General features: G+C 39.3%; 1 protein-coding gene across 1 annotated transcript in view; it reads left to right on the top strand.

The window, feature by feature from the left end:
• LOC143437299 (uncharacterized) overlaps positions 1–12140 on the top strand; it is a 109472-nt gene extending 97332 nt beyond the window's left edge. The window contains exon 6 of the mRNA XM_076922107.1: positions 11610–12140. Within this exon, the coding sequence (XP_076778222.1) occupies positions 11610–12140 (531 nt within the window). The remainder of the gene's footprint in view (positions 1–11609) is intronic.
• Positions 12141–23670: the final 11530 nt, after the last annotated feature.

Below are 23670 nucleotides of genomic sequence, written 5' to 3'. Positions count from 1 at the left end.
AGCAAAATCAACTTCTATTGACCTTCTATTAAGGTCTGTTGAAATTTCTTGTCTAGGTTATCACTTGATCTTCTGAAGAATCTCTGTATCTTCAAGCTTTCCTTTGTACTATTTCTCTTTTAGTGAACATTACTCCATATCCTTGCTTGGGCTGAGTGTGACTTCCCATAGAAGCTCTGAGGGAATCATCCCTGTGTTTTGACTCTCCTCAATGTAGACTGGATACAGGATATGATTAAACTTAGATGACAGCCAGTTTGTCATAAATGTTGATCTGAAGACAAATACTTTAATCCCATAGGTATTTCCCAAAACTTTTATGATCTAAGTGCCTTAAATACCTCATTTATTTCTTCAGAACTTCCAAAGGCTTTGTATGCTTTCTTTTCCAAAGGCTTTTGTATGCTGTTTTTTCTTTATTGAAACCATTTACATCTTTAGATCATTCTAACATTTTATAAATGTTAATACCATAGCATAGAATAGGCTTAACAAAAAAATTTACAATCTATTGTGAGAATATTTATTCAGGGTTGGGAAAGAAGCAAATTATCCTCTCTTTCTAAGTTCTCAGTGGCACCACATTTCAAAATTATCATAATTGACCCTAGGATAATGGTGAACTAATTGGTTTAACATACAGAAAATTGACAAAGTGTTTCTTATGAGACTGTATACATCCTGCAATCAGTCACATTAAAAATACTTTACTCAGTACATCTGGAGACAAATTTACATTACCTTAGTAGTTATTCCCCTTCCAAGCTGTACATATACTGGACAGCCATGTCATGGTTTTTTGTTTTGTTTTTTGATAGAGGTTTTATAAAAATTAAAAAGCCCTGCTGTGATTATTTTCTTTTTTTCTTTTTTTTTTTCTTTCTTTTTTTTTTTTTTTTTTTTTTTCTTTTTCGAGACAGGGTTTCTCTGTGTAGCCTTGGCTGACCTGGAACTCACTCTGTAGACCAGGCTGGCCTCGAACTCAGAAATCCACCTGCCTCTGCCTCCCAAGTGCTGGGATTAAAGGCATGCGCCACCACTGCCCGGCTTTTTTTTCCATTAAACTCACGCAGAGTCACATGGGGAAAGCGGGATTCGAACCAGGAGAGGGCATGGGAGAGCCCTCTGCAGGTGGCTACCTTAGCCACTGCGCCACCACTGGCTTGCTCTGCTGTGATTATTTTAATTCAACAAAGCTGAAGGTATGAAAATGGTTATGGTTTAATTTAGAAGATAAGATAAGCCCTGTGCTGGATCTGCCTATCTTTGTATATTTATCTGTTTTAAAGAGGTTTTACTAGATAGAAATATCTTTTAATTTATTAACATGTTTATGCCTGCATAAAATTTAAAATATGTATATATCATAATAAAGTCATAGATGTGTTAGTCTTGTATGAGTGAGGAGAATGTCTAATATTAATAACATCTTCTGGTCTAGGAGTAGTAAACTCTTTAAAACACGTTACCTATTCCAAGGAAAGATTCAGACCCATATTATCATTTTATATTTATTGTTCCTGGGTGGATGGATATGTTGATTAAATATATTTTTGTCTTTTCATATCAATTTTTAAGTTTATATTAATTAGGAACAAAAAGGAACTAGGGTCAACTTAACAACTTCAATTTAATTTTGAAGTGAGAAACCCTGTATTAATCTTGCTTTTTTGAGATGTTCAGATTCATCTTTAATCTGGGCTACAGATTCTTTTGACAACCTACATATATAAAGGACATTGGACAGGGAAGTGTTTTTGTTTTTTGTCCTTGCCCTACATTTTTACAAAACAAAGGTGATTTGTTTGTGTCTTAAGGCTGGCATTACAAAGTACTTCTCTCTTCAGAATCCCATATACACTGAATATCAGCTGTAATATCCTGCATCATGAAAATAATCAGTCCTTGTTTTTCTAATTTACCTTGTCTAACAGCCTTTATTGGGAGATTCTATTAAATCCCCTTTTTACATACATAGAAAGATTCATTCTCTCTAAGATTTGAGATATGTTTATCAAGAAAACCTGTACTAATACAATTCTGGTTTTTCTGCACTTTGCCAGTGATGTACTGGCTAACAGTAGTGCTCAACTCTGTTTCACTTATGATCCTGTTTTTTTTTTCCCAGGGTTGATTGATACCTATCATCTGGTAAAAGAAAGCTGCAGTTTCCCTGAGCCCAGCATGAAGCCACAAAATAAGTCTCTTGTTTTCTAAAATCCCTCTTTAGTGTTAATGGTGTTATCATTCTGTCTAAAACTCTACCTCACAGTTACCTGGTGACAGCCAGGTATCCTCCTCCCCATAGTTATCTCTCTTTAAAGGCAGATGGAATATGGGGGAAGGGGATGTCTCAGCAGGCTCATGCCTCCAGCTGAGATATTTCTTCCCCTGGAGGGACAATGCCTCATGCTGAGACAGCTCTTCCCCAGAAGCAACCCACCACATGACAGTACAGTATAGAATATAGTTTATTCAGGACATGGGGAGGGGAATTAAGAGGGTAGTAGAGGCAGAGAAAAGCAGAGAAAGGCAGAGTAGATAAGTAGAGGCCAGGCATGAGCATGTGGAGAGAGGGGGGGAAGGGAAGAGCCCAAGAGAGCAAGAGAAAAAGATAACAATAGATAAAGAGATCAAATGAGAGGAGGGGGCAAGTAGCCACATTTACAGGTTGTCAGTCCTACCCTGTAGATGCCAGGTAACCATGGGGAGGAGCATAACTAGCTGTTGCCAGGTAACTGGGGTGGACTTTAGACAGAATGCTAAGAAATAGCTGGAGCATTCTTCCTCTTATGGGTCAGATTGATGCCTCCACTGCACACTGAGTACTGGGCTATGGAAGCTGTTCACCTTGATTACAGGAAGAAGAAGGCAAGTGCTGTGAGGAAAACTCAGATAAAGTCTGGAGTCAGGTCCTGGTAACTACAGAATCATTGCTCTCAGAGGGGAGTTGCAGGCCGCTGAACAGCCAGAGCTGGAATGCTGGGTTCTCCCCGAGGGCTGGGTGGGGTGAGATTCCTCTTTGAAGACAGAAACAAATGCTAATGGGGTGAAAACCCCTCCTGAGATCTGGAAAAAGTCTGACCCTGGACCGGAAGCTCACTTTAACCTTGAGGAGTGGTAAGACTCACTGGCCAATCAAGGTTTCCAGGCAGACCTGCCAGTCAGACAAGGAGGCGGGTTCTTCCGGGTGCCAATCTGCAAGTTAGCTGTGCCTGTGCAGGCTTGTATGGTCATCTGTGTCCTGCTCTGAGCTCTGCTGTGGGTGCTGTGTGGAGACCTCAGGGAAGCTCTGAAATCCAGTCATGGTGAGCACAGAATCACTGCCCACAATGGGTAGAAGCAGGTGGCTGAGCGGTGGGAGCTGGGGTGCTGGGTGCTCTCTGGGGCTGTATGGGAAGCATCCGCCAGATGTGACCACCTGTGAGGTCGCTGGTGATGCTCCTCACATGTTAGGTCAGGAGGTGACCTCTGAGTAACTTCACTGTCATGGCTGATTCTGAATCTGCCCAAGACATTTGGACCAGCTGCTTTCTTGTAGAAAGATGGGTGGTTTCTCTGACTCTGCAGGACATGTGTCCAAACCCTGCTGTATTTTATAGTATACATTAAGAAGACAGGAATAAATCTAACAGATCTGCTTTCATACATTACTTGTTTTTGTTTTGTTTAGTTTTTGTTAATTTTTTTCTGGAACAGTTTTTTATGTTTTTTTTTTTTTTTTTACGTTTAGTGTTTGATTATTATGTGGTAAAGGGACTTTTGTTTTTCTTCAATATGTTAAGTGTTTTGGATGTTACTCGTACATTAACAGTCATCTTCTTGGGTTTATTAAAAGTTTCCTGTATGATTTCGTTGAAAATATTTTTTATAAGCCCTTTGTGCTGATAGTCACCTTTCTCTATTCCAATCATCTGTAGTTTCCCCTTCTCATATGTTTCAGAATTTCTGGTTGTTTAGGGCCAGAAAACTTTTCGAATCCACATTTTTTGATAATGTATCCATTTTGTCATAGTCATCTTTAATTTCTGAGTCTCTCTCTTTCTTTCCTGTTCCCTGAGTGAACCTTGTCTCTGTAGTTGTCAGTGCACAGGCAATTTCAATGCTCTGCTCTCAGGGACTTAGCAACTGCTTAAGTCATTCCCTGCCTCCATCACCTGCTGCTGTTGTCAGGTGTGCTTTACATACACGAACCACCAGCTACACAACTCTCTCTGTTCCCTGTCTCAGTTCATGCCTTCTCTCTATTCTCTTTGTTTACTCTCAGCGCTCTCTCTCTGCTCCCTGTTTGTCTGTCTGTCTGCAGGTCCTCTTCTGTGCCTCTATCTCTCCCCCAGGTTCTCACTCATCTCCCTGCCCCCAAACAACCTCTTTTGCACCATATCTGTTGCATGTTTTAATTCCTCAGGACCTGCTGTGATAGGATAGCTTGGGGCTTTTGGTGACTTATTTTTCAGGCTGTTATTTATTATATTCCTATGCTGGTGTCTAGGCCTCTGGGATTGAAGTGATTATTATCTCGGTACTGATTTCTGGATTTGTCTTGCTTGGGTGGGAGTTTTGTTCCTGGGTTGCTATTTGATGTCTGGATTTACAGAGAAAGTTGCCTGATGTAGCCTCTTTTACTGACATGTTTAGTGGGTATCCTCAAGAGGGAATGCTTGCTAATGTTGGGAGCAGGGAGAAGAGTTGGGCAGGAAGAGATGATCTTAGCAATCCACAAGGAGATAGAGTCAGGACAGAGGTAAAGCTGCCTCTGGTGTTTAGTACAGTGCTAGGGGAAACTGTGATCATTGCATCTGGGATAACAGACAGTGTGATAGATATATAGAAAGCTTACCTGTTTCCTGGCAGGTAAAGTATGTGGTTGAACAGGGACTGTCTGCCCAAGTGGGGCTGAGACACAGGGATAAGGCAGGAAAGGAAGGGCAGGTGGGCATTGTCTATCTTATCTATAAGATGATGCACAGGGAGACAGGCAACTTCCACTTGTATTCTGTCTCAGAGCAAGTGCAACTGATATTAGGATCTGCAGTAACAGATAGTGAAGTAGGTCTTTGGACAAAGTACCTTTTCTACTGAAATGCATAGCTTGTGGTTGAACAGGAGCATCTTTCAATAATAAGGGCCTCAGGCACAAAGATGAGTTTGTAAATCCCAATTAATTGTGTTTCTGAGAGTACACAATGTCCACTTGAGCAAACATCCTATGACAAGCCCACCTTGTCCACAGCCAGTCAAGGTACAACTGCAGGGTTAAGCTACATATTGATAACTAATACACCTTACAGAGAAAAAGTTAGTCTACCCATCATGGTTGTCAGATGATTTTTTGCCCTTTTGATTGGTTCCTACAGATTATGCCAGACATGTAGTTTTTAAAATGTTAAGTTGCTGACCTGTGTGTTAATGTCCCAATCTCGCTGTAACTACAATAAATACCCAGCACTTCTAGACTTGGTCTCTCAGTTTAGATCTCACGTGAGGCTGACTGGTGAAAATCCTTATTACAGAGCTCATAATAAAGACCTCCATGTCTTTGCATTGCAATAGGCTCCTTGTTGGTCATTGTTCTCTCTGTGGCTTGGACATAACATCTTAGTGCATTGACCCAAGATACTCAGGACTCCCAACTAAAGGATTGAAAGGCCGGTTGTTAAGATGAACCATTGTTCTGCCTGTGTCAGTGACTTCTCTGCCAGATTTTTGTGTATGCCTTGGTTTTCAGGTTTTTCTTGAGTATATGTGGAGGGAGATGACTAAATTGAACCTGGAACTCTGCTATACTGGATATGCTGGACAGTCGCAGCCCCAAAGGGCTTCAAAGGTGTTTTAGAGCCTGGTATAGTGGACAGTGTTTCTCTGGTCTTAATTTCTGGTAAGGGTAGAGAAGACTTGGAACCCTGCTACAGTGCTCACAGCTACCTGCCTGTCTTCATTTTCTCCACTGTCCAAGTGGGAGAATTGGCTGGGTAGCCTTTACTGTCCCCTTGTGTCTGTTTATTTTGTGTGTGGCACTTTGTTATTCTCTCATTGATGAAATAAGACAGACTCCACCCTAGTCGATTTAGTTACTAGCCCCACACCTTGGGTTAAATCCTTCTTAACAACAGGACCTAGACCCATTGACTAGTCCATGACAGAGAGCTCTTCCAGACAGCATCCTGGGCAAAGTCAGGCTCTGCCTACCTTGTTTTATAGCATGGAAAGAGAAAGATCTCATTTCCCACCTCATGAACTACCCTCTGCCCAGTCCATATGTGACTCTGTAGATTTGAACTTGTTAGCTGTCATAAGATGGAAGGTTGTTCTTCATCAATTCTAACAAATTTAGCATATCTTCATTTGACCAGAGATCCTGTCCTTTGTTGGTGATCATTTGAGTTGTGTGGGACAATCTGCTTTTCTGTCCACCTTCCAGCTGCTTTAGCCACATCTTTGGTAGCACTGGCCTGGGAACCCAGTGTTAAAGACACCTCACCCCAGAGCAGCGCAGTCTCTGAGGTCCCCATTCCAGTGTATCCTTCCCTGCTCTGAGCCAGGTGACATCCCTATTTTGTCCTTGCTCAGCCACAACTCCAACTTTTTTTGTGGGGTAGCATGGCCTCTTGTATTGATATGGTTAGCCTATTGGATTTGGGATGTTACAACTTTCTTATTTATTATTGTGTCTGTGTAATAGTTGTCTTAAATTCTCAGCACTCCAGAGCTACAGTCATCTGAAGGAGCCTCAATCGAGGGTGTGTCTTCATCAGAATGGCTGGTTGCTATGTCTGTGAAAGATAGTGTTGATGATTGATTAGGAAGGCTCTTCCACTGAGGGTGGCAATATCCCTAAGCAAGTGGTCCTGGGCTGGATGAGAGAGCAGGCTAAGCATGAGACAGTGGTCAAGCAAGAGAGCAAGCCAGGAGACAGAGTTTTTCCATGCTTTTTGCCTTCAGTTTCTAACCTAGCTCCCAAAATAATGGACTGATCTGACCGAACCATGCAGAACAACCATTTATTACCTGAGATGATTTTGCTCAGAGGATTCAATCACAGCAGCAGAGTAGCAAGTTAGAACAACAACATGGTATCAAAGGGATATTTTGCTGCTGTACAGAATCTATGTTGTAGATTGCATTCTTGTGGATAAGAACAAATTTTGGGTAAAGCAGTTTTTGGATTGGTAGGTGTCTCTAACTCTCCACTGGGGGTCCTGCCTGACTGCATTATGTGGCCTCTTCACCATCCATATTTCACTGCTATGCATCTCAGCTAAGATCAACCCCATAGACTCCTTGTCACCCTCCAATTCATGCTCTCTGGCACATCCTAAATGTACTCCCTCCCTTCCCCAGGCAGCTGCAGATTTTGATTCATTTTCCCCCTCTGGCCCTCTCTTGTATCTCACCACAACTTTTGCTGCTTCTACCCGATTCCTCTTTCTTATCTGCTCTCCCATCCAGTTCTCTCTCTTCCATCTGCCTCCTATGATTGCTTATTCCCCCTTCTGATTGGGAATAATTCAACCGTTCTCATTTGGGCCTTCCTTCTTGTTTAGTTTCTTTGTATCTATGGAGTATAGTGTGGGTTTCCTGTATTTTATGATTATTATTCACTTGTGAGTACATACATGCACATGCTTTTAAGTCTAGGTTACCTCACAGAGATGATAGTATTTAGCTGTATCCATTTGCCTGCAAAATTCATGATGTCATTATATTTAATAGCTGAATAATGTTTCATTTTGTAAATGAACCACATTTTCCATATCCATATTTTGGTTGAGGGGCATCTGGATTCTTTCCAGTTTTAAGTTTTTGTAATTAAAATGGCTATGAACTTAGTAGAGTCCCTACTCTAAGTCGCCTGCCTTCACAGACTCTCTACTGTATCTTCTGTTTGTCCTTTGAGAGGATGTGGGCCCCTGGGTACCCATGATGGTGTATCAAGTCTGTATTGGGTTATGTGCATCCTCGCTACTGAGGCCAGAAGTGTCAGCCCAGTAAAAGGAACAGATTCCAATGATAGACAGCAGCTTTGGGACAGCTCCTGCTACAGTAGTTGTAGGACCATCATGAAGACTGACCTGCAATCTGCTACTTAAGGGCCAGGGTCCTTTGTCCCGCCTGTGTGTGTTATTGTTTGTGGCTCCGTCTCTGAATGTCCCCAAGGATCAAGGTTAGTTAAGTCTGCTGGTTTTCCTGTGGAGTTCCTATCCTCTTCAGGGCCCTCAATCTTTCCCCCCACCCTTCCATCAGAGTTACCAAGGTCTATGCAATGTTTGACTGTGGATCCACTACTGCTTCAGTCAACTGCTGGGTGGAGCCTCTCAATAGACAATTATGCAATGCTCCTGTGTGGGAGCATCAAAGAGTATCCTTAATAATGACATGGATTGGAGCTTGTCCATGTGTGTCTCTAATTGGATGAGTTTTCATTGGCCATTCCTTCAGTCTCTGCTCCAGATTTACCTTAGAAAATTTTCTTAGCCAGGACAAATTTTGTTCTGGGTGTCTCCAGTGCTATGGTTGAATTCTGATCCTTCAGCTTTCTTCTCATGCTCCCATACATTCCCCATTTGGACTCTGTCAATAAATCACATAAGATACTGTGCACACATTTGCTGTTCAATGCTATGCTATTTTGCAAACCTGGTGGTTTTATATTTTAACTTTATTCATTCTGTTTTTGCTTTTCTAGACCAAATTTCCCTGTGAAGCACTTCTTGTTCTAATTGTAGATATAGAAACCACATAAGCCACCTGACATATTTTTGTTAAGTAGGCACATGATTTTGTGCTGCTCTTAGTCTACATCTTTCATTTTGAAATTCAGCAAACTATATACATTATATTCTATTTCTCCAGATGGCTTCTGCTCACATCATTAATATTATCTGATTCTTCAGAGTCATTGAATTGCAGGTGTATGATGTTCTGCCTAACTCTTGTGTTTCTTCTGAAATTTTGGATAAATAAGTGTGTTATACGTGTGTGCATGACTATGAATGTATGCCTCATCTTTACTGTTGTCAGAAGATGGCCTCAGAATTTATGATCATGAAGAAATGGACAGGTGTTGGTCCACATGTGTATGTCAGAAATTGACCACCATTATGTGAAAGACCAGCAAGAGCTTTCAACTCCTGAGCTATATCTCCTGAACTATGTTCTTTATTTCTGATCAACATATACATTACTAATATTTTCACTTGTCTATTTTTAACTGTTTAAACATACATTCCCTTCTAGTAAAATTTAATTAATTTTTCTGTTTAAACTGGTTCACTGCATGTTTTTCAAGATGAATACAGTACTTCAGTGACTGCATAATTCTTTGCAGTAACTTCATTAAAGAACTGTGAGTTCATTCTGTCATTTTTGTTTCCTGCTTTATTTTTGTAGCAGAGTGAGGTTCTTAACATGTAACTTTTGCTGTCCTGAAACTCATTGCATAGACCATGCTGGCATCCAGCTCAATGATATCCACCTGCCTGTACCTCTGCAATTAAAGACATGAGCAAATACACAAAGCATGCCCATCACATTTGTAGTTAGTAATTTTTCATCCAGCTTTTCAGATGTGTGCTCAGTACATTTGATCTGTTTCCCCCTGCATATTTCTCTCAATTGCCATTTGTGTTGCAAGGCTATATCCTATTCTAAGGGTTCAGGAGTGACACAGGTGAACCCTGTTTCAAGGGTTCAAGTGTCAATATTTCAAGTTTCTTCTAAACTGACATAGTGATTATATTATAATTTGTGTGTCAGAAAATAAGTGGAGGAATCACCAGAATTATTTGATTATATTGTCTAGGAAGCATAACTTTACTTTGTATTGATGTCAATATCAGGCTTTGTGTTGTATACATGTATGTGATATTTTAGGAAGCAGTGAGTTTTGATGATGTGCATGTGAACTTCACTGAGGAAGAGTGGAATTTGCTGGATCCTTCCCAGAAAAATCTCTACAAAGATGTGATGCTGGAGACCTACTGGAACCTCACTGCTATTGGTAAGATTGAACTTTTTTTTTTGCTTCTCAAAATAAGAGAAAAATGTTTCTGGGTTACTGATGATCATCTCTTATTTCAATAGAGAACAAGTAATATTGAGTTGAATAAATCGGGTTCATTGCTGTGAAAATTCAGAGGAACTTGAATTTTGCCTAATTCCAATACCATATCATTGATTTTCTTGTACCTTGGTTTTAGGCTATAATTTGGAAGTCCATCATACTGAAGAACAACATCAAACTTCTAGACATCATGAAAGGTATTTTTTGGGGGGACGGGGTTTCAAGACAGGGTTTCTCTGTGTAGCCATGGCTGTCCTGGGACTCACTCTGTAGACCAGCTGGCCTCGAACTCAAAAATCTGCCTGCCTCTGCCTCCCAAGTGCTGGGATTAAAGGTGTGCACCACCACCGCCCGGCCATGAAAGGTAACTTTAATGTTTAATCGAATACAAATATGCTTGTGAGGAAATTTTAATATGATCTGGATGCTCTAAAGGAAAGCAAGTGTGTAAAAATGAGTCATTTTACTGTAGCTATGATTATAATATTCTCCCAAAATTATGTACCTCCATGTCAGTTATCTGATTGGTGTTTTCAAGGCATTTCTGTAAGCAAGAAGAGAAGGAAACAATGCCTTAAGAGATTCCTTTAATTGATTTGTATCTCCATTAGAGCTATGTTGTGGAAATACCAATTTGTATAGTCTCATAATATTTAGATGTTGCACATTGAATAGTGATAAACATGTATCCATAACCTTCTAATAATCAAATAGTCCATGATAAAGTTGGTGACACTCGTATTCTTATAGTGAAATTTTTAATTTTATTCTTTTGTCAATTTATGAGAATCGAGAATGTTGTTTTGGAGAAACATTAATCATGTCTACAATGAACAAAAAGTCAATGCATGTGAATTCAATGTGGAAACATTTTATTTGTTCGGCTTTTTTAATGGCAGTATCAATTGTCAGAATGGATGAAACCATGTGAGCATAGGGATACTAAAAAAAAAAAAACAACCTCTGTCTATTTCACAACAATGAGAAGATATGTAGTATTCTGCCTTTGGTAGACTTTCTGAATATGATAGGTGTTTACAATTAATTGGTTTTCTGACTTTACCCAAATTCACACTGCAGAAAATCTTTATGGGTACTAGAAGTTTGCAGTTCTTCTGTTCATCCGTTTCACAGTGCTGTTGTGGTGTGATGCATACTACAGGAAAAACTAAGAATGCAATCAGAGTTTTAATGCTCTTAGTTGTTCCATTTTATTCTGACCTATGAATGCATCATGTAGAAATCTCATATAGAAAAAGGATGTTATAAATGTGAGCCATGTAGCAAATACTCTTACCATTACAGGTATTTTCAAGTACAACCGTGAACATCAAAGTGATAAAAGCATAAGATCTGAGTGTTCTATATTATGAGACCAACTGTAAAATTGATTCATAATGATAAAATGATTGATCAGGCTAATAAATGTGGTAAAGCTTTCACATGTGCCCATTACTATTGCAGGCATGAAAGAAGTCATACTGAAGAGAAACCTTATGAATGTAATCAATGTGGTAAAGCCTTTTCATATCACCGTAGTCTCCAAAGACATACAAGAATACATACTGGAGAGAAGCCTCATGAATGTAATCAGTGTGGTAAAGCCTTTTCACAACACATTAATCTCCAAATACATAAAAGAACACATACTGGAGAGAAACCTTATGAATGTAATCAATGTGGTAAATCCTTTTCACAAAACAGTAATCTCCACAGTCATAAAAGAACACATCTTGGAGAGAAGCCTCATGAATGTAATCAATGTGGTAAAGCCTTTTCAAGTCACAGTTATCTCCAAAGACATAAAAGAACACATACTGGAGAGAAGCCTCATGAATGTAATCAATGTGGTAAAGCCTTTTCCTGTCACAGTAATCTCCAAATACATAAAAGAACACATACTGGAGAGAAACCTTATGAATGTAATCAATGTGGTAAAGCCTTTTCACGTCACAGTAGTCTCCAATATCATAAAAGTACACATCTTGGAGAGAAACTTTATGAATGTAATCAATGTGGTAAAGCCTTTTCACGTCACAGTAATCTCCAAAGACATAAAAGAACACATACTGGGTAGAAACCTTATGAATGTAATCAATGTGGCAAAGACTTTACAAGTTCCAGTTATCTTCCATATAATAAAAAACCCATACTAGAGAGAAACCTTATGAATGTAATCAGTATGGTAAAGGCTTTACACAACTGGGTCATCTGCAATATCATAAAAAAACCATACCAGAGAAAATTCTTAGATATGTAATCAATGTGGAAAAAATCATTTATAATTGAAAATTCTCCAAAGACATAAATGTTCACATACTGGAGAAAAACTGTGTGAATGTAATTAATATGGTAAAAGCCTTTTCAGAAAATTTTTGTCTCCAAAACCATAAAACAACCCATATTAGAAGGAAACCTATGAATGTAATTATTGTGGTGAAAGTGTTAAAAATTTTCAAAAATTTCTCGCATGCTGAGCAGAACCAAGAATACAGGTCAGCTCATTCGTGAACTCTGTGTTTCAGAAATTTGGCTGACCACAGGATGGTTGAGTATGAATAGGCTGTTGAGAATAGACTATACAGAATATTCTCCCTGACTGTTACTTAGACCCTGTCACAAACTGAATAATGGGCTGGGACTTTCCACAGGTGCTTTCCAATAACTCCCCTTGACTCCCCCTGAATCATGTTTTTTTCCTTGTGGTTTTGCCTTTAAATTCCCTGTGCCTCCAAAGCTCAGGGTCAAATCCCACAGACCCTGCATGGGTTCCGGGGCTTGACCTCAGCATACTGGTCAAAATATATCTCTTGCTGATTACATCACCTTCTGTGTCTTGTGAGTTATTGGGTGACCATGAATTCCTGAGGCTTGGGTGGGGTGAGTTCCTCCCTTTTGTGAGGACTTTATAGTGGTAAATGTCTTTCCATAAAGATTTTTTCCAAAACATAAAAGAACCCGTATTGGACAGAATTATGAATGTAATCTTTGAGCTAAAGCCTTTTCATGTCCCACTAATCTCAAAAACATAAAAGATCCCACATTGGAAGAAACCTCATGAATGTGATCAATGTGGTAAAGACTTTTCACAACTTTAGCATCTCCATTACTATAAAAGAACAGGTACAGGAGAGAAACCTCATGAATGTAATCAGTGTTGTAAAGCATTTGCAAGTCACAGTCATCTGCAGTGACAGGAGAGATCACGTACCAGAGAGAAACCTGCTTGAATATTAACAATGTGGTAAAGCCTTTGCATGTCAGAGTTCTTTACACATACACAAAGAAATCACACTGGAGAGAAGCCTCATTAATGTAATCATTGTGGAAAATCTGACAATTCACTTTTATCTGCGACTATATAATGGAACACATTCAAGAGAGTGACTCAGTGTCATCAAAGTGCTAAGCCCTTGCATGTCACAGGCATCACCAGATACATAAAAGAACACATAATGTAGAGAAACTGCATGAATGCCATGAATGAGGTAAAGTCTTTGCATGACAGTGTACTCTCCAAATACTTCAAGTAACACACTACTCAGAGAAACCTTATGAATGTGAAAAATGTGAAAAAGCCTGTGCCTATCACTGTAGTCTCCAAAGAGATAAAAGACCACAAATTGGACAGAAATCTTGTGAATGTACTCAATTTGGAAAATCCTTTACATGCCAAAGTATTCTCTGAATAGAAACATCAACACATACTAGAGAGAAAACTTCTGAAAGTAATCAATGTGGTAAAGCATCTGCATGTCCTATGCATATTTAAATGCATGAAAGAATTTATAGTAGGAATATACTGTGGTGATTTAAATATTCTTGTCCCTAAGAAATGACAATATTAGTATGTTTGGCCTTGTGGGAGTAGATATTACTGTTTTGAAGAAAGTGAAGTCCTAGGGTGGTGGTGTTTGGAGCTCTGGCCAGTAAAAAACAGACTCTGCTACCACTCATCTCGAAGACAGTCTTCCTGGATGCCTTCTCATGAAGATGCAGAACTCTCAGCTCCTTCTCCAGCATCATGTCTGCCTGCATGCTGACATTCACTGCATTTTCTTTGTATTTTTTAGTTGATCATGTATCCAACAATGTTGCTGAAAGTGCTTATCAAGTCTAGGAATTACATTTGGGAAGTTTTGGTCCACTTGTATCATCTGCAAATAAAGACAATTTTGGACAGGCAGTGGTGTGACAAGACTTTTATCCCAGTACTTGGGAGGCAGAGGCAAGCGGATTTCTGAGATCGAGGACAGCCTGGTCTACAAAGTGAGTTTCAGGACAGCCAGGACTACACAGAGAAACCCTGTCTCGAAAAACCTAAAAAGAAATAATTTTACTTCCTCCTTTCTAATCCATATCACCTTTATCTTCAGTTTTATTGCTCTTGCTAAACTTTTAGATAGTATTTCTAATAGATATGGAGAGAATGGATCACCTACTCTTGTTTGTGAATTAGTGGAATTAATATGAATGTTTCTCCATTTAATTTAATGTTGGCTACAGGTTTGGAGTAAAGTGACATTATTCTGTTTAGGTTTGTCCCTTGTATCCTTAATCACTCCAAGAACTTTATCATAAAGTGGGATTAAATATTGTCAGAGAATTATTCATCATCTAATGAGATGACCACTTGTTTTACTTTCTTACACATTAAGCACATTATATTAAACCATTCCTGGATCTCTTTAATGAACCCTGCCTCATTGATCATGGAGGATGATCTTTTGAAGTGTTTTCTATTTTATTTAATGTATTTTATTAAATATTTTGCATCTGTGGTTTTAAGGGAAAATGGTCTGTAATTCTTTTTTGTAGCTGAGTTTTTATATTGATTGGATATTTGAGTAACCATGGGATCACAAAATAAAATCAGCTAAGGTTTCTTCTTCTATATTGTTGAATACTTTGAGGAGTATTTTCATGAACTCCTCTTTGGAAGTCTGGTAGGATTCTACCCTAAAATTCATGACCCTGGCCTCTATTTGTTGGCAGACTTGTAATGACTTCTCTTTTTCTAGGTGTTTATATCTGTTTAAGTTATTTACCTTAGTTTGATTTAACTTTGGTAAGTGGAACCTATTGAGGAGATTAGCCTTTTCTTTTAGAATTTCTAATTTGGTGTTGTACAGGCATTTTAAAACTATGTCTTTGCCATTCTCTGGCTTTCTTCATTGTCTGTTATTTTGTCACCATTAACATTTTAGATTTCATTAATTTGGATATTCTCTATTTTTAACAAGTGTTTCTATTTTGTCTAATAAAAGACTCAAAGGAACAACTCCATGTTTAATTAATTCTTTGTATTCTTCTCTTTCTATTGTATGGATTTCTGCTCCTGATTTGATGATACCTTGATGTCTACTTCTGTTCTCTATTGCTCACTCCCTTCTTTCTGTTCTAGACTATAAAGCAAGGTATTAAATTGCCAGTGTTGTCATGTAGAGATTTTGTGCTATGAACCTTCATCTTAGAGACAGTATCATTTTCTTTTTATTTCATAAGATGTGCTCACAACACTCTGTAGCTCCATTTCCTGGAATCTTATATCCTCTTCTAGTCTCCATGAGCACAAAGCACACACATGGTACAGATATGCATTTAAGAATATACACTCATAATCTAAAAGTAATAAAGTCTTGACTCAACCCTTAAAAGTATTGTCACTCCTGCCATAGACCCAGGTTCAGTTCCCAACACCCACATGGCAGATAATAATCACCTGTACCTCCAGTTTTAAAGAATCCAATCAATGCCTTTTTCGGACTTCCAAGGCAATTCGTACACATGCTGAACAGATAGATATATGTGCAGGCAAAACACTCACCCACATAAAAAAGTAAATAAACCAATTTTTAAATGATAAAATGAGCCAGACATAGTGGCACATACCTTCAATTCCAGCACTCAGGAGGCAAAGTCAGTCTAGCCAACATATTGAGCCCGAGGACAGCCAACGCAACATAGTGAGACCCTGTCTTAGAAACTGATAGATAGATAGATAGATAGATAGATAGATAGATAGATAGATAGATAGGTGATAGATAGATAGGTAGATAGGTAGATAGGTAGATAGGTAGATAGGTAGATAGATAGATAGCACTTGTTCAGGCCATACACAAACTTGTGTTCAATCATCCACATACATGTGAGTAGAAATAAATGTCCATTTCCACCATTCACTTTCTCTTCTTTTTAAATTAGTTTTTATTTACTCTTTGTTCTAGAGATCAACCTGAGGACCTTAGACAAGTTTGCTACTGGTGAGCTATATTCTTAGTGCAAGCCCTGGTTTTTCCCTTTTCATTTGTATGTGATTTAAAACAAATGCAAAAACAACTTTTATGGAGAGGAGTGATAGCTCAGTTGGTAGAGTGTTTGCCCTGCAAGTACGAGGACCTGAGTAGTATCCCCAGGACACATATGAAGATCATACAGTGCCTATGTGGGAAAAAGCAGAAGACTGGTAATGAGGAGAGATGACCCTGTAATTAGGAGTACTTGCTGCACTTCCAGAGGACCCAAGTCGGGTGTCTTAAAACAAAACAAAACAGAAAAGCTGGGAACAACACCAAGATTGACCTCTGGCCACATGTATATGTGTACATAAATGTTTACACGTGCACACACCTAAACAAAACAAGCAGAACAAAACCAGCATTTATGGGAGAAGTAATGTTTTGTGTATGTATCATAAAACCCTAAAGAATGCTAACTGGCCAGTAAATGGACTTTTTAAATGTTTTATTGGCATGTATTAGTTATTCATGATGATTGGTTTCATTGTGACTTTTTACGTGTTAATATAATGTGTCTTGTTCATACTTGTCATTCATCACCCTCTCCCTCCCCTCTCCCACTGACCCTTTCCTTTTCTCAACTAGTGTCTCTTCTACTGCTCTTTCAAAGATTTACTTAACTTATCAGTATGTATGTATGTACATATGCGTGTGTGAGCTGGGATAATATACAAAATATGTATATGCACACACATATACAATACACACACATCATGTATGTGTAGATGCAGGAGACAAGAGCATTAGTTCCCTTGAATTGGAGTGACAGGCAATTGTGAGCTGTCCAATGTGAGTGCTGAACCCTTGGGAACCTCTGGAGGAGCAGCAAGTGCTCTAACTGCTGAGCCATCTCCCCAACTGCCTTATCTTCTTGTGCCTTTGGGGCTGATTACTGAGGAATGGGCAATTTACCAATGACTATAGGGCTGAAAAAAAAGCGTTCCTCTCTCAGCAACTAGCAACTGCCTATAGAACCTCAAATAGGGGCAGGTCTTTGTGAGCTCCTCCTTCTCTTGCTTTTTCCCCCTAGCATGTTTGTTTTGTGCTTTGCATGTGCCTGGTACTGACAGAGGTCAAAAGAGGGCATTAGATTCCCTGGCACTGGAGTTACAGACAATTGTCAGCTACCATGTGGGTGTTTGAGCTGATCTCAGTGCCTCTGCAAGTGCTCTAACTGCTGAGCCATCTCTCCAATCCCCTTCAGATATTTTAAATATTTAAATCTTGGGAATCTGAACACTGTTGTAGCACACACCTGAAGCAGGGGCATCATGAGTTTGAGACCAACCTGGAGTTACATAATGAGCCCTAATTCTACATAATAGTGTAAGAAGTTGAACACTCTATTTAAACTTTACTAAATTAGTTGTATATCTTCTAATGTTAGAAAAACATTGACATGGTATTTACTCACTGATAAGCAATGTTAGCCCAAAAGCTTGAAATAGCCAAGATTCAACTAACTGACCACATAAAGCTCATGAAGAAGGAAGACCAAGTGTGGATGCCTTGGTCCTTCTTGGAAGGAGTGACAGAATGCTCAAGAGAGCAAATAAGGTGACAAAGTGTGGGAAAGTCAAGGTGGGGCCATTGGGAGACCACTCTACCTTGATATCCATCCCATGTGCAGTCACCAAAGATAGACACCAATATGGATGTTAGGAAGTGCTTGCTGACAGGAGCCTGATGCAGCTGTCTCCTGGAAGGTCTGCTGGAGTTTGACATATCCAGAGGCGGATGCTCACAGCTACCCATTGATCTGATCATGGGTTCCCATTGAAGAAGTTACAGGACTGAAGGAGCTGAAAATGTTTGTGGCCCCATGAGGAGAGCAACAGTGCCAGCCAACCAGAGCTCCCCAGGGTCTAAACCACCAGCCTGGGAGCACAAAGGGAGGCACCCATCACTTTAGCTGAATACCTAGGGGAGGATGGCCTTGTCAGGCATAGGTGGGAGAGGAGATCCCTGGTTCCATGAAGGTTGAACACTGAGCGGTGAGGAATTCGAGGGTGGGGAGGGGGAAGTTGAAGGTAGGTGGGGGCACACCCTTGTGGAGGTAGGAGGGGAGATATGATAGGGGGTTCCTCGGTAGTGGGGGGAATAAGGTGAGGGGATAAAATCTGAAATGTATTTTAAAGAAATAAAAATAAATAAATAAATAAATAAATAGATAAATAAATAAATAAAAGAAAAACATTGATTCAATTGTCTAGGCATCTGATAATGTCACTGGGTTTATAACATGGTATAATTTTGTTATTAACCACAGTCTTATTTTGGAAAACTTACCATGTGAATATCTATCAACAGAAATCATTGGAAGGGAAACATCAAAGTAGTGTATCCTCTAATCCCAACCACACAGGTCACTGGTGGGGTGATTGTATGCCAATTCAAGATCAACCTAAGCAGCTTACAAAACCCCACAGGGAAGGAATATTTATCATTGTTTCAACTCTCTTGTGGTGCTGTTAGCATGAAACCCAGCCTCACTTGTAGAAATTACATAGCAAGCAAGTTACTACAGCTACCTCCTTATTGAGCCTCTTCATCCCCAAAGGAAATAACAGCAAATCTGACAAGAATCTTTTACAGTACTGACATTATCTATGTGACCTCACAGTCTGTTAATAATGACAAGTAAATTGTAGATTTATAGGAAATGTCTGTTAAGTCACTTACTAATGAACTTTAAACAGTTCTTATCAATGAAATCCTTAGAGGGAAATAGTCAGTATGGAGCATTAAACTGTGGAATACACATTTATAGTCAGCAGCATTTCTGAGATAAGTTCCTTACCTAGTGTCCATGTAGAGGAGCAATACTCTATTCCAACCCCTGCTGTTACTGATATTAGCAGCAATCAAAACTTTGATTACTAATCCCTCATTACTTCCTCTCAAACTGCTCAGTTTTTATATTTTAAAGCTTTAGGACTGTTGTCCAGCTGGGAGACCTGATGGCAGTACCTCCTCAGCCATCTGGCTCAGGGCAGAAGGTACCTAATACAGACTACAGAACAAAAAGTCACACATAAGTCAGGGCAGACTAGTATGAGACATTAAACAAGAAACAGGTAAAGAAGACATGAGGACAGCCTGAATGGCAGCAAAAATATAAACAGTATGAAGAGTTTTAACTTTTTTGAGATCCTATTTTTGCTGAATAAATATCTGCCTTTTGCTTTCTAAAACAAAGTAAATTAGTAAATTGTTTCTAATTCCAAATTAAATACTATTGGCTCAAGGAATCAGAAGCTTTATGTTTGTTTTTGTGTCCTTACTTGTTCTTGCATTGAGTCTCCTTTAAAAACATATTTTGGGGGCTAGAGAGGTGGCTTCACTGGTGAACAGAACTGGCTGCTCTTCCAAAAGACCTAGATTCAGTTTTCAGGATCCACATAGTGACTCACAACCATTTGTAACTCCAGTTCCAGTATATCTAACACCTTCTTCTGATCTTCATAGGCACATGGTACACATACATACATGTAGGCAAAGCACTCATACATATAAAACAAATCTACAAACCCATAACCACAACCAACCCATGTGAGAAAACAACTACCAACAACAAACCAATCCTTCCCCTGTCTCTCAGGCCTTGGCATTTCTATACCCTCAGAAAAGTTCCCAGTTTTCCAAACATCATACAACTGAAGAAGGAGACAGAAGGCTCAGAAGATGTGCAAGCACACCATTTTTAAGCTTCATTTGTTATTTTTAGTTCAGGATGCTTCAGAGTTCAAAGAGAAAGTTTCTCTTTCTTGAAGAAACATATTTAAAACCACATATAATGGCTTTTAGTTGAGCCAAGTGCCTCGCTTCCTTTACCACACACAGGATTATTAGATACTCATTAAAATTCACTTCAGAGCTTTTTTGAGGAGGCCTGAGGAGCCCAAGACCTCTGATGAAATACTTTGTACAAAAGAGCTTGCGTGCTTTTTCATTATTTCCACAACAGCAGTGTGTGTGCAATTTTTTTGCAACCTACTTTTAATAAGCATTCAACCTCTCCTCCAGCCCGCCACCCAGCAGAGGTAGTGGAAGACAAAATTTACTAGGATATAGGGAAAGAGGACCTGTTCAGGGAATGATCTTGATTTTTTTGTCAGCAGTTCAGTACAGTAGCAAACAGCAAACAAAGTGCAGCAGGGGCTTCACAGGCGAGAAAAGCAGGAGCATAGTGGAAACCTTGTGGCAGTGGCTGTGCGGACTCAGGAACTCCTGCTCAGGCTGCAACAATGCTCCCTGGCTCTGATGCACAGCAGCTTATCCTGCTGGCTGGAGACCTGGCTCTCCCACTGCCTGCCTTGCCTGGTTACAAGAGGAGGGACAACTATGCCCAAGCTGAGCCAGCAGGGGAAAAGTGCCTGTGGAGGACCTGCAGGGACAAACTCAGTCAACCTCAGTAGAGCAAAGGGTCCAACGTGTTTTCTTCCTGCAAGTATGGCACCCCGAGCCCATTTGCTTTCATTCCGTGACTTAATTTGAATGACTTGTATTTCCCTTCATAATTTTTTTAGTTTTTTCTCTGTGTTTGTTTTCTTTCTTTCTTTCTTTCTTTCTTTCTTTCTTTCTTTCTTTCTTTCTTTCTTTCTTTCTTTCAACTAAGCTAAAGAACCAGCAATTTGATGTTTTTAACCTAATATTTGTTGTGGTTTGTGCCATGCATACTTGCACATTAATTTTTTTTTCTTAAATGTGTCACACTTTAATAAGATAAATTAGTTTAGCCCAATCTGTGATCTGGGGTTTTTCAGGCAGGTTAATGTTGGGTTAGGGAGAGGGGCTTATCTCCAACTCCTGAAGCTTGTGCTTCAAACTTCAAATGCTTATTAATTTCCAAAGTTTTGTCAGTGTATGTGCATGTGTCTGTGCAATATGTGTTACAATTTTCAGTTCTTTGTTTCTACCATGGGTTCTAGGGGTTGAACTCATGTAATCATACTAGTCCAGCAAGTTCTTTTACCTGCTGAGTACCTTGCTACTATTGCACAAGTGTGTGTGTGTGTGTGTGTGTGAGAGAGAGAGAGAGAGAGAGAGAGAGAGAGAGAGAGAGAGAGATCTTGAACGCACATGTGTAATTTTCATATGTGTATTTACTGTATATCAGACCTATTTCTGCCTCTCAATAGCATTATCCATCCTTTTCTCACCTCTTCTCACCATTTCTTTTCATCTCTCAGGACAGTTTTACTGTGTTCATGTCATAGAGACATTCATATTTTTATACATCTGTATAAAATGGAGGAATACATACACACACACACACCCCGAGTGAAACAAACTTAAAAGTAAAAAATAAAAACATGCAGTCTTTTTGTTCAGTAATCAGTATTCATTAGCATATGCTTTTCTTTAATTTTTAATAAAATTTATATATAAAATTAATGGGCAATCACCTTGAAATTTTTCCGTAATGCTGATAATAGCTTTCTTGATGATATCCTTGGTGTTTTCTTTAATCTTACTATACTATCTGCAGATAAAAATGGGTTACTGTGCCTTTTTTATTCTTATACCTTTATAAGTATCAACAAAAGCCTTCAATAGAGTATTGTACAATAGACTATGGCCCAATGTCAACTTTTAATTCCTAGTAGTGACAGGTCTTAAAATATCACATTTCTCCATTCTGACCACAGCAGAATGCTGTCTCTAAGGGTGAGCTCCACATAGGAGGTTCAGTGGTCACACTCAACAAATAGAGAAACAGAAGAGTGGTGTTGTTGCGACCCCTGCTGGCCAAAGGTAGTTATATACTTTTCCTTAAGAAATGGAAATATAGATACCAAGTATGGGGTGCCACCTTGTGGAAGTAAGAAGTTAGTGCACCTGACCTGTGTCTTCCCACTGTTGCCTTCAAGTCCAAGAGTTGGAGGAGACCTGAATCACCCTCACCACAAGCACTCCTCTCTCAAAAGAAACCCAGCCTCAGTTTTAAGGAAATGGAACCTTGATTTCTCGTGAGAATTGTGTGCAACCCTCAATCTGGCAAAAGTTCAAAGGACTTTCAGACTCATAAAAATGCTGAAGGCACTGAACACCGTTAAAAAATTCAGGTCGGTGTCTTCGGTCTAGTCCAATGGAAGAAAGCCTCAAAATACCCAGGTAAAAATTCTTAACCTATAAGTCATGTCAGATGTCGTGAATCATCTAACCTGATAGCATGTTTTATAAAATACCATAGTAGGCACTTAATTGTTTGTGGTTGTAGGACACGAAGAAGAAAGTCCCTGTCATGTTGGTGGCCCACTGTTAGTTCAAGAGCCCAAGCAGGAGGGCAGAAGCAGGTAAATGTCAGGGAGTAGAACATCCTAGTTTATATACAGAGTTCCAGGCTAAATACAAACAGAAACAAACCTTAGATTACCAAATGCAATTTTCAGTAATTGACACCAAAATGACCATGTCATTGCAGATGTGTGTCCATTCTGAGTGCAAAAACGCAAGATCAAACTTTATCATGCCAACATTTGTGAAAAGATAAAGTGGAGACACCAGGCGAACTAGAACAGCAGTAATGGTGCTGGAGAGATAGCTAAGATAGTTAAGAGTACTGGCAGCTGTACCAGAGGTCCTGAGTTTAATTCACAGGAAACACATGGCAGCTCACAACCATCTACAGTGAGACCTGGCGCCCTCTTCTGGCCTGCCTGCATGCATGCAGACAGAATGCTGTATATGTAATAAATCATAAATAAAATAAAATAGGGCTAAAGAGATGGCTTGGTGACTGCTCTTGCAGAGGTCCTGAGTCCCAGCAGTCACATGGTGGCTCACAACCATTTGTAATGGGATCTGATGCCCTCTTCTGGTGTGTCTGAGATAGCTACAGTGTACTCACATACATAAAATAAGTAAACAATTGAAAAATAAATAAAGTAAAAATATATTTGGAAAGCTATGTGTTTCTAACTTAGAAAGTACAACTACTGCTATCCTACATAGATATCCAGGGTGGGTCCTACTGTGTCCTTCTATTTCTCATAGTCTACCTCTTCAACAGCTGAGATCAGTCTCACTTAAAAAATAACTTCAAGTCAGTTATATATGTAACATTGTCATTTAAGCCTAGAATGAATAACATGTTTAAGGACTTCATAGAGATTTTTTAGTCAGTATGTAGCTTTTGGTAAGAAGTGCTATTTTTCTTCCTACTTTGCATTTTTTTAAGATAGGATGTCTTGTGTGTTGGAGAGATGAATCAGCAGTTGAGACTATTGACTGACTCCTTGTTCAGAGGTACTGGGTTTGATTTCCAGCAACCATTTGGTGACTTATCACCATCTGTAATAGAAT

This window comes from Arvicanthis niloticus, chromosome Y (genome assembly GCF_011762505.2).
Source record: "Arvicanthis niloticus isolate mArvNil1 chromosome Y, mArvNil1.pat.X, whole genome shotgun sequence".
Classification (NCBI taxonomy): domain Eukaryota; kingdom Metazoa; phylum Chordata; class Mammalia; order Rodentia; family Muridae; genus Arvicanthis; species Arvicanthis niloticus.
Note: the sequence above shows the minus strand (reverse complement) of the source record. Positions and strands in the feature narration are given on the sequence as shown.